Consider the following 11755-nt stretch of genomic DNA (forward strand, 5'->3'; position numbering starts at 1 on the left):
ATCGACTGTCACCCGCATTTGGAGTCCCTACAAAGTCTTGGATATTACAGAACTCGATGTCGTGCAGAATCCCTGCCAGCCCTCGCCCTGCGGACCGAATGCCCAGTGTCGCGTGGCCAACCAGCAGGCCATTTGCTCCTGCATCGCGCCCTTCATTGGCAGTCCACCCTTCTGTCGTCCAGAGTGCACCAGTAACGCGGAATGTCCCCTGAACCTGGCATGTTTGAACCAGAAATGCAGCGATCCTTGTCCGGGCGTCTGCGGCCGCAGTGCCCAGTGCCATGTGACGAACCACAGTCCGTTCTGTCGCTGCCTGGACCGCCACACGGGCAATCCCTTCGTCAGTTGCCAGCCGATCATTGAGCCGCCAGTGCCACCGCCGCGTCAGCCATGCCTCCCCTCACCCTGCGGCGCGTATGCCCAGTGCCGGGAGATCAATGAGACGCCGTCGTGCACCTGTCTGCCCGAGTACATTGGCGCTCCGCCGAACTGTCGGCCCGAATGCGTTACCAGCTCCGAGTGTCCCACTCATCAGGCTTGCATCCAGCAGAAGTGTCGCGATCCCTGTCCTGGTCTATGCGGCCTCTTGGCCGAGTGTCGTGTGCTCTCGCACACTCCCAGTTGCGTCTGCCCCGAGGGAATGGAGGGTGATCCCTTCACCCAGTGTACGGAGAAGAGAATCCAGCAGTTGGATCGATTGGACCCATGCAACCCCAGTCCCTGTGGCGTCAATGCCAGGTGCACTTCGCGCCAGGATGCTGGCTCTTGCCAGTGTTTGCCGGAGTACTTTGGGAATCCCTACGAGGGCTGCCGTCCGGAATGTGTCCTCAACTCTGATTGTCCATCCAACAGAGCCTGTCAGCAGCAGAAGTGCGAGGATCCTTGCCCGGGAACCTGCGGCCAGAATGCCATCTGCAATGTCCTCAACCACGTGCCCAGCTGTAGCTGCCTCACGGGCTATTCGGGCGATCCCTACCGTCAGTGCCTGCTTGAACGCCAACGTAAGACATCAGACATACAAATTCGCTTGGAGATCAATCCCTACAATGTTCTAACTTTTGTAGCCATCAAGGAGTATCTGAATCCCTGCCAGCCTTCGCCGTGTGGCCCCAATTCCCAGTGTCGTGAGTCCAACGAGCAGGCCGTTTGCTCCTGTCTTCCCGAATATGTGGGTGCACCTCCTGTCTGTCGTCCCGAGTGTACCATCTCCTCAGAGTGCTCGCCGGATAAGGCCTGCGTGGGCCAGAAGTGCATCGATCCCTGTCCGAATACCTGCGGAGAGCAGGCCACCTGTCGTGTAGTGAACCACAGTCCCATTTGTACGTGTCGCGCCGGTTACACGGGCGATGCCTTCTACCGCTGTGTACCCAAACCCCGTAAGTAGACCCCGGAACGACTAGGAGTCAGAGGTCCAAGTGTTTTAATCTCCCAATTTTACCCAAAAAGCTGTGCCAGTGGCACCTCCAGTGCAAAAGACACCAGTCGATCCCTGTGTGCCCTCCCCTTGTGGCCCGTATGCCGAGTGCCGTTCGAATGGCGACGCTCCTGCCTGTTCCTGTTCGATTGGGTACTTGGGAGCTCCGCCCAACTGCCGTCCCGAGTGCCGCATCAATGCGGAGTGTCTCAGTAGAGAGGCCTGCATCAATGAGAAGTGTCGCGATCCCTGTCCCGGCTCCTGTGGCCTTGGTGCCACTTGCAACGTGATCAATCATACGCCCAGCTGCACCTGTCCGCCGGGATACACGGGCGATCCGTTCACCCACTGCCAGCCCCAACCTCCGCCGCCACCACGTAAGACCTTAAGACCTTGTAGTTCCATTCAGAAATGCTTTAACGATCGGATCTCCTTAGCTGTGGAGCTAGATGATCCCTGCAATCCCTCGCCCTGTGGAGCAAATGCTCTGTGCAACGCAGGCGTCTGCACGTGCATCCCTGAGTACCATGGGGATCCGTACAGCGGCTGTCGTCCCGAGTGCATCACCAGTTTGGATTGCTCGCGCGATCGGGCCTGTGCGCGTCACAAGTGCTTCGATCCCTGCCCGGGCACCTGTGCCCCCAATGCCATTTGTTCGGTCCTCAATCACGTGCCCATGTGCACCTGTCCGGAGGGGTATGCTGGCAATGCGTTTATCCAGTGCCAACCAGTGCCACGTAAGCATCCCAGACATCAGAAACTACTCCAAATTTCCAGAGAGATTCCAACCATTTCCCTCCGCCCTTCCCACAGCACCAGCCATTGTCCAGCCGTGTCAGCCATCACCCTGTGGCCCCAATTCTCAGTGCCGTGAGGCCAATGGTCAGGCGGTATGCTCCTGCGTGCCAGGATATATTGGAACCCCTCCACTCTGTAGACCAGAGTGCACCTCGAACGCGGAATGTGTGTCTCTCGAGGCGTGCGTGAATCAAAAGTGCGTGGATCCATGTCCTGGAGCCTGTGGCAGGAATGCCCAGTGTAGTGTCGTCAATCACAATCCCTTCTGCACGTGTCTGCCCCACTATACGGGCAATCCGTTTGTGGGCTGCCAGCAGATCATCGAGCCTCCTCAGAGGGAGGAACTCGAGCCACGCGATCCCTGTCGACCCTCCCCCTGCGGACCCAATGCCGAGTGTCGGGCCGTTGGGGACACAGCATCGTGTTCCTGTCTGGCGGAATTTGTTGGCTCTCCGCCGTACTGCAAGCCGGAATGCGTGACCAACTCCGAGTGTCCATCGAATCGGGCGTGCATCAATCAGAAGTGTCGCGATCCCTGCCCTGGTCTGTGTGGTATAAGTGCCATTTGTCGCGTTGTCTCCCACTCGGCCATGTGCATCTGTGATGCGGGCCTCACCGGCGATCCCTTCACCCAGTGCCAGCCGATTATCCACGATGTGGAGATCATCAATCCGTGCCATCCCTCGCCTTGTGGCTCGAACGCCGAGTGCATACAACGGAACGGAGCGGGCGCCTGTCAGTGCTTGCTGGAGTTCTTCGGGAATCCCTACGAGGGCTGCCGTCCGGAGTGCGTCCTCAATTCGGACTGTCCTGCGAACAGAGCCTGCCAGCAGCAGAAGTGCCGCGATCCCTGCCCCGGCAGCTGTGGCCAGAACGCCGAATGTAATGTCGTGAACCACACGCCCATCTGCAGCTGCTTCCCTGGATATATAGGCGATCCGTATCGCTATTGTAGCCAACCGCCAGAACGTAAGCTAGTTCCAATTATCGCTATCCTTAGCAGTTGTACTAAATTTTGGTCGTAGTTAGTTACTAATTCCAAGCGTATATTGTATCCTAACCCAAACCACTAGCTATTGTCCATGACTACGTGAATCCCTGTCAGCCATCGCCCTGTGGCTCCAATGCCATTTGTCGCGTGGTCAACGAGCAGGCCGTGTGCTCCTGTGGCCCCGAGTTTGAGGGAGCCCCGCCCAACTGCCGTCCCCAGTGTACCTCCAGCTCTGAGTGTCCCTCCACCCAGGCTTGCATCAGCTACAAGTGTGCCGATCCCTGTCCTGGTGTGTGTGGCCAGCTTGCGATCTGTGAGGTGCGAAACCATAGTCCCATCTGTAGGTGTCCCCCGGCCATGATGGGCGATCCCTTCGTGCGCTGTCTGCCACGACCAGAGAGTAAGGAACGATCCAGAACTATGATCCAGAATGGTGTTAATCCTCTACGACCCTCGACAGTTCCTCCACCCCTAAGAGATGTGGCCCCCTACCGCGATCCCTGTGCACCCTCACCCTGTGGCCTTTACTCCACCTGCCGCAACCAACATCAGCAGGCTGTGTGCTCCTGTCTCCCGAACTACTTTGGCACTCCCCCGCATTGCCGACCCGAGTGCTCCATCAATGCAGAGTGTCCCAGCCACTTGGCGTGCATCAATCAAAGGTGTCGCGACCCCTGTCCCGGCGCCTGTGGCCAGCAGACCGAGTGTCGGGTGACCAATCACGTGCCCAGCTGTCTGTGCCTCCAGGGCTATGTGGGAGACGCCTTCTTGGCCTGCCACCCAGCTCCACGTAAGACCTTGACGTTAACCTCTTCAGAACTCTTTGCTAATCCCAACCCTACAGCCCCTCCAAGCTACGATGAACCCCGTGATCCCTGCAATCCCAGTCCCTGCGGCAGCAATGCCATTTGTTCGGGCGATGGTCAGTGCCGCTGTGTGGCCGACTATCAGGGGGATCCCTATGTCTCCTGCCGACCCGAATGTGTGCTGAGTGCCGAGTGTCCTCGGCATCTGGCCTGCATCCGCCAAAAGTGCACAGATCCCTGTGCAGGCACGTGCGGTGCCAGTGCCATCTGTGAAGTCCAGAGCCACATAGCCATGTGCCACTGTCCCCCGGGAATGACTGGAAATGCCTTTGTCCAGTGCAGCGCCGTACGTGATGCAGTGGATGTCTACCGCAATCCTTGTAGCCCATCGCCGTGCGGCAGCTATGCCGAGTGCCGCGAGCGCAATGATCAGGCCATCTGCAGCTGCCTCCCCAACTACTTTGGCGTCCCCCCCGCCTGCCGACCCGAGTGCAGCAGCAACTACGATTGTGCACCCCATTTGGCGTGCCAGAACCAGCGTTGCGTCGATCCCTGTCCGGGAGCTTGTGGCGCCCATGCCCAGTGCCGAGCCGTCAGCCACAGTCCCTTCTGCAGCTGCAGACCTGGCTACACGGGCAATCCCTTCGTTCAGTGTCATAGGATCTGTAAGTCTAACCCCCAGTCCATCACCAGAAGTGCCACCTAATTATTGCCATGTGTTCCGTGTACAGTTGAACCTGTGAGGGATGTGGTGCTCCGAGATCCCTGCCAGCCATCTCCCTGCGGTCCCAACAGCGAGTGTCGGCCCGTGGGTGATACACCATCCTGCTCATGTCTCGCCAATTTCTTTGGCACTCCGCCGAACTGCAGGCCCGAGTGTGTATCCAACTCCGAGTGCAGCTCGGTCCAAGTTTGTGTGAACAATCGCTGCAAAGATCCCTGTCCAGGGCTTTGTGGCACATCTGCAGTTTGTCGCGTCATTAGCCACAGCGCCATGTGCCACTGCCAGCCAGGATACAGCGGGGATCCCTTCATTCGCTGTGATCCCATTGTTGTACGTGATCCCATAGAGGTCCTGCAGCCCTGTAATCCGAGTCCCTGTGGCGCCTTTGCCGAGTGCCGGCAACAGAATGGAGTCGGCTCCTGTCAGTGCTTGCCCGAATACCACGGCAATCCCTATGAGGCCTGTCGTCCCGAGTGTGTCCTGGACTCCGATTGTGCCTCGAACAGAGCCTGTGTGAACCAGAAGTGCCGCGATCCCTGTCCTGGAGTGTGTGGCCAGAATGCCGAGTGCTATGTCCGCAATCATTTGCCCACCTGCAACTGCCAGAACGGCTATGTGGGAGATCCTTATAGCTATTGCAGCATTGAGACCAAACGTAAGCAGACATCAGAAATCCCTGTATCGCTCTATAGAGCTCTTCCCTCTCCCATTCCAGCCATTCGTGAGTATGTGAATCCCTGCCAGCCCTCTCCCTGCGGCCCCAACTCCCAGTGCCGTGAACTGAATGGCCTGGCCACTTGCTCCTGTCTGCCCGAGTACGTGGGCAGTCCGCCTGGCTGTCGTCCCGAGTGTACGGTCTCCTCCGAGTGTAGTCTGGACAGGGCCTGTGTGCGCCACAAGTGTGTGGATCCCTGTCCAGGTGCCTGTGGCAGCTATGCCAATTGTCTTGGAATGAACCATGCCCCACTCTGTTCCTGTCAGCCAGGCTACACGGGAGACCCATTCACCCGTTGCTATCCATTGCCTCGTAAGTCGCTTCTCCCGTCCCCAGAGAGTGTATGTCCTCTTAACATCCTTCCCATTCGATCAGCTCCCACAACGCATATACTCTACGACATTGTAAGCGATCCCTGCCAGCCGTCCCCTTGCGGTGCCAATGCCCAGTGCAGGCAGTCCCAGGGTCAGGCCATCTGCAGCTGTCTCCCCAACTACTTTGGTCTGCCGCCCAACTGCCGACCCGAGTGTACCCAGAGTTCCGAGTGCCTGTCCAGCCGTGCGTGCATCAACCAGAGGTGTGTGGATCCATGCCCCGGCTCCTGTGCCTACAACGCCCTCTGCACCACGCGTAACCATGTGCCGAGCTGTCAGTGTCCCCCCAGATATGTGGGAGATCCGTTCACCAATTGTTTCCCAGAACCCCAGCCACCACGTAAGAATCGAATGGAAAAGCATCCTGCTGTAAACATCTCTCAACCCCTACCTATACTCCACCCATAGCCACACCCATTGCCCTTGATGATCCCTGCCATCCCTCGCCCTGCGGACCCAATGCTCAGTGCTCGAACGGTCAGTGTTCGTGTATTGGGGACTACCAGGGGGATCCCTACAGGGGCTGCCGCCCAGAGTGTGTCCTGAATGCCGACTGTTCGAAGGATCGGGCCTGTGTGCGCCACAAGTGTGTGGATCCCTGTCCGGGCACCTGTGCCCGCAATGCCATATGCGATACGATCAATCACATCGCCATGTGCCGCTGTCCAGAGCAGATGACAGGCAATGCCTTCATCCAGTGCGAGTTCCCACCAGTGGCATTGACTCCACCCGATCCTTGCGCACCGACACCGTGCGGCTCCAACAGCCGTTGCCGCGTACTCAACAACAATGCCGTCTGCTCCTGCATTGAGGACTATGTGGGTACGCCACCCAATTGTCGGCCCGAGTGCACCCACAATTCGGATTGTCTGCCGCGACTGGCCTGCCAGCGGCAGCACTGCATCGATCCCTGTCCCGGAACCTGTGGCTTCAACGCCCTCTGTCATGTGGTCAATCATGCTCCAATCTGCAGCTGTCCGCCGCAACACAATGGCAACCCCTTCGCGGGCTGCTTCCCGGAACCAGTGCGTCGCGATGAGGAACCCCCCAGGAGCCCCTGTCAGCCCTCTCCTTGCGGACCCTATGCCCAGTGCCTTGCTCTGGGAGATCAGGCACAGTGCAGCTGTCTTCCCAGCTACATTGGAACGCCGCCCAACTGCCGGCCCGAGTGTGTGACCAATTCGGAGTGTCCCTTTGACAGGGCCTGCATCAGTCAGCACTGCCGCGATCCCTGTCCGGGCATTTGTGGCTCCAATGCCCAGTGCCATGCGATAAGCCACGCCGCCATGTGCCATTGCCTGCCCGGCTTCACGGGGGATCCATTCACCGCCTGCCACCAGCCTCCGATCGTTCAACAAATCGAATATGTCCAGCCTTGCTCCCCGAATCCCTGTGGGGCCAATGCTGTGTGTCGCCGCGAGGGCAATGCCGGCTCCTGCCAGTGCCTACCCGAATACTATGGCAATCCCTACGAGGCCTGTCGTCCCGAGTGTGTGGCCGACAGCGACTGTCCGTCGGATAAGTCCTGCCACCAGCTGAAGTGCCGTGATCCGTGTCCCGGGGTTTGTGCCCTGAATGCCGCCTGTCGCGTGATCAATCACCTTCCCACCTGTCATTGTCTCAGCGGATTCATAGGGGATCCCTACAGCTACTGTCGTCTGCCAGAGAAACGTGAGTTGAAGATCTGTCTGTCTCCGAAGATTAGCCCTAACCCTACGCAAACTGTCCTTAGCTATCCTCAAGGAGTACGTGAATCCCTGCCAGCCCTCGCCCTGTGGCCCCAACTCCCAGTGTCGTGAGAACAACGAGCAGGCCATCTGCTCGTGTCTACCGGAATATGTGGGGGCTCCGCCCAACTGTCGACCCGAGTGCGTTTCGAATGGGGAGTGTGCCCGTGACAAGGCATGCCTCAATCAAAAGTGTGGCGATCCCTGTCCCGGAGTGTGCGGCTCCAATGCCGAATGTCGCGTCTTCCAGCATGCCCCCATCTGTAGTTGTCGTCCAGGGTTCACTGGCGATGCTTTCTCCCGATGCCTGCCCCTGCCACGTAAGAGAAGAGTCTGCACCCAAGCAGAAGAAGAATCTGTAAATCTATCCTACCCCTTTTTAGCACCCCTTCCCCCGCTCTTGGATGTGTATCGCGATCCCTGCTTACCCTCGCCCTGCGGCCAGTATGCGGAGTGCAGAGACAACCAAGGCTCTGCCACCTGTACCTGCCTCCCCGCGTACTACGGCACTCCACCCAACTGCCGACCCGAATGCACCATCGCCGAGGATTGTCCCTCGCATCTGGCGTGTCAACAGCAGCACTGTCGCGATCCCTGTCCAGGAGCCTGTGGCTTCAACGCCCTCTGCACGGTGATCAACCACAGTCCCACGTGTCAGTGTGCTCCAGGACTGATTGGCAACCCATTTACATCCTGCCATTCTCGGCCACGCAATCCACCCCCACAACAGGATGCCAGCGATCCCTGCGCTTCGATTACGTGCGGTGCCAATGCCGTCTGCCAGCAAGGAAGATGCAGCTGTCTGCCAGAGTTCATCGGAAATCCATTGATTGGCTGTCGACCCGAGTGCGTCCTGAGTGCGGAATGCGACTGGGACAAGGCGTGCGTGCGGAACAAGTGCATCGATCCCTGTCCCGGCACTTGTGGATCTAGTGCCATCTGTGAGGTCCACCGACACGTGGCCATGTGCCATTGTCCCCCGGGAATGACTGGCAATGCCTTCTCTCAGTGCCGACCACTGCCGCCGCCAGCTCAGGATCCTCCCATCATAGTCGATCCCTGTCAGCCCTCGCCTTGCGGACCAAATGCCCAATGTCGCCGCATCAATGGCCAGGCCGTGTGCTCGTGTCTGCCACAATTTGTGGGCACGCCACCATCCTGCCGTCCGGAATGCGTAAGCAATGCGGAATGTCCGCTGCACTTGGCGTGTCTGCAGCAACAGTGTCGCGATCCCTGTCCGGGATCCTGCGGCCTCAATGCCGAGTGTCGCGTGATCAATCACAGTCCCAACTGCCACTGCATCCAATCGTTTACTGGAAATCCATTTGTGGCATGCCACCGTCAACCTCCGCCTGCACCTGTCAGGCAGGACCCTGTTCCGCTGGATCCCTGTCAACCCTCGCCGTGTGGCGCCAATGCAAAGTGTCGCGTCCAAGGAACCAACGCCCAATGCAGCTGCTTCGCTGGATTTGTGGGCACACCACCCGACTGCCGGCCGGAATGCGTATCCAACTCCGATTGTCCCACGAATCTGGCCTGCCGCAACGAAAAGTGCCGCGATCCCTGCCCTGGAGTCTGTGGCCTGAATGCGGAGTGCTATGTGATCAATCATACGCCCATGTGTACGTGCCTCGCTGGATACAATGGCAATCCATTCTATGGCTGTCAAGTGGTGCGCGATGTCCCAGAGACACCACTCAATCCGTGCGTGCCCAGTCCTTGTGGCGCCAATGCCGTTTGCAGCGAACGTAATGGAGCAGGGGCATGCCAGTGCCTGCCCGACACCTTTGGCAATCCCTACGAGGGCTGTCGTCCAGAGTGTGTCCTCAACACGGACTGTCCCAGCCATTTGGCGTGTGTCAATCAACACTGTCGCGATCCCTGTCCAGGCACCTGCGGCTCCAATGCCCTGTGCCAAGTGCGCCATCATCTGCCCCAATGCCAGTGCCTGGCGGGCTACCAGGGCAATCCGTACACCTATTGCAGCCTCCTGCGTGATCGTAAGACACTCCTTGACGTTCCCTTGGCAGACTCACCCCACATTTTCGTCCTCCCTGCAGCCCTGCCCGAACCCATTGCCTCCCGTCACTGCCAGCCCTCGCCTTGCGGACCCAATGCCCACTGTCGCGAGGCGAATGGTCAAGCTATATGCAAATGCCTGCCAGACTTTGTTGGATCCCCGCCTGCATGTAGGCCCGAGTGTACCATCTCCAGCGAGTGCGACCTGACCAGGGCATGCGTGCAGCACCACTGCGTCGATCCCTGTCCGGGGATCTGCGGCAGCAATGCCCAATGCCGTGTCCTCAACCACAGTCCGCATTGCAGTTGTCTGCCCGGCTACACTGGATATGCCTTCAGTGGCTGCCAGCCGATCCGTAAGACTCCAATGATCACCCCTTTGGACTTTCCTAACACCAACAAACCAAAAAAACCCTTTGCAGGACCCGTCATTAGCTATGATGCTCCGCCCAAGGATATCTACCGCGACCCGTGTGCACCCTCGCCCTGCGGCACCTTCGGCCAGTGCAGAGCACAGGGCACCCAGGCCGTGTGCTCCTGCCTGCCAGGATACTTTGGTGTCCCGCCTCAGTGCCAGCCGGAGTGTGTGATCAATCCAGACTGCGCCTCGCACTTGGCCTGCATCAGCGAGAAGTGCCGCGATCCCTGTCCTGGCTCCTGTGGCCTGCTGGCCCACTGCAACGTCATCAATCACACGCCCATCTGTAGCTGCCCCCCTGGCTATCAGGGCAATCCCTTTATCAGCTGCAGACCCCAACCTCCTCCAGCTCCGGTTCCAGTACTACGGGATGCCTGCAATCCCTCGCCATGCGGCCCCAACGCCATTTGCAGTGCCGGAGGACAGTGCAACTGTCTCGCAGAGTTCGATGGCAATCCGTATGTGGGTTGTCGCCCGGAGTGTGTCCTGAATTCAGAGTGTGCCCGGGACAGGGCCTGTCAGCGCAGCAAATGCGTGGATCCCTGTCCGGGGGCCTGTGGTGTAGGCGCCGTTTGTGAGGTGCGCAACCACATACCCATCTGCCTCTGTCCACCCGGGACTTCCGGAAATGCCTTCATCCAGTGTACGACCATCCTTGTTCAATGTAGGTTCCATTGGAAATCCTTTGTTGAAGAAACCCCGCCACCTAATTCATCCTCCCCCGTCTGTTGTTTAGCTTCTCCCGTGGAGCCCCCTAATCCCTGCCAGCCATCGCCCTGTGGATCTAATGCCCAGTGTCGCGAGGCCAACCAGCAGGCCGTGTGCTCCTGCTTGAGTGGATACTTCGGTGTCCCGCCCAGATGTCGACCGGAATGCACCATCAACTCGGACTGTGCCCCCCACTTGGCGTGCCTCAATCAGCAGTGTCGCGATCCCTGCCCCGGGGCCTGCGGACAATTTGCCAACTGCCAGGTCATCCGACATGTCCCGCACTGCAGTTGTCCCGCAGGATACGCGGGAAATGCCTTCTCCCTGTGTCAGCAGATACCACCAGCGGTTGTGCAGCGAGAGCCCCTCCCTGTGAATCCCTGTCATCCATCCCCATGTGGATCGAATGCCCAGTGCACGGAACAAGGCGATCAAGCCATCTGCAAGTGCCTTGAAGGCTACATAGGATCGCCACCCAACTGTCGACCAGAGTGCATAACATCCTCCGAGTGCCCGAACCAATTGGCATGCATCCAGCAGAAGTGCCGCGATCCGTGTCCTGGTTTGTGCGGACAGGCAGCCAGCTGCCAGGTCGTGAGCCATGTGCCCTCGTGCCTGTGCATTGGAGACTACATCGGAGACCCCTACACGGGCTGCCGTCCAAGACCAGCAATAGAACAAGACCAGATCAATCCGTGCGCGCAGAACCCATGCGGTAGCAATGCCATGTGCAGACAGCAAGGAGGAGCTGCGGCATGCCAGTGCCTGCCCGAGACCTACGGCAATCCCTACGAGGGCTGCCGACCCGAGTGTGTCGTCAATTCGGACTGCTCCGGCCATTTGGCCTGCTTGAATCAACATTGTCGCGACCCCTGTCCTGGTAGCTGTGCCCCGAATGCCCAATGCCAGGTCGTCAATCACATCCCCAGCTGTAGCTGCTATCCCGGCTACAGAGGGGATCCCTATCGCCATTGCCATGCGGTGCCTATCCAGGCGGAACGTAAGCAACCCACCCTTTGCACTAACCCACAATCGACCAACACGTTTGCACCCTTCTGCAC

At 58.9% G+C, this 11755-nt stretch overlaps 1 protein-coding gene across 26 annotated transcripts in view; it reads left to right on the top strand.

The window, feature by feature from the left end:
• The window catches only part of LOC108161947, a 134999-nt gene that overhangs the window by 104168 nt on the left and 19076 nt on the right, over positions 1-11755 (top strand). For 22 of the 26 annotated variants that reach the window (XM_033393996.1, XM_033393994.1, XM_033393995.1 and 19 more), the window contains 16 exons: positions 51-1376; positions 1447-1791; positions 1852-2151; positions 2228-3181; positions 3286-3603; positions 3664-3993; positions 4048-4674; positions 4741-5388; positions 5449-5760; positions 5824-6162; positions 6231-7493; positions 7555-7869; positions 7933-9549; positions 9610-9924; positions 9991-10650; positions 10723-11694. The exons of 1 other annotated variant lie outside the window; for it this stretch is intronic. In XM_033393996.1, coding sequence (XP_033249887.1) covers positions 51-1376; positions 1447-1791; positions 1852-2151; positions 2228-3181; positions 3286-3603; positions 3664-3993; positions 4048-4674; positions 4741-5388; positions 5449-5760; positions 5824-6162; positions 6231-7493; positions 7555-7869; positions 7933-9549; positions 9610-9924; positions 9991-10650; positions 10723-11694 — 10641 coding nt within the window. The remainder of the gene's footprint in view (positions 1-50; positions 1377-1446; positions 1792-1851; positions 2152-2227; positions 3182-3285; positions 3604-3663; positions 3994-4047; positions 4675-4740; positions 5389-5448; positions 5761-5823; positions 6163-6230; positions 7494-7554; positions 7870-7932; positions 9550-9609; positions 9925-9990; positions 10651-10722; positions 11695-11755) is intronic. 3 more of the 26 variants (XM_033393992.1, XM_033393989.1, XM_033394008.1) reach the window with 3 other exon arrangements.

The sequence above is a fragment of the Drosophila miranda genome, chromosome 4 (genome assembly GCF_003369915.1).
Source record: "Drosophila miranda strain MSH22 chromosome 4, D.miranda_PacBio2.1, whole genome shotgun sequence".
Classification (NCBI taxonomy): Eukaryota; Metazoa; Arthropoda; class Insecta; order Diptera; family Drosophilidae; genus Drosophila; species Drosophila miranda.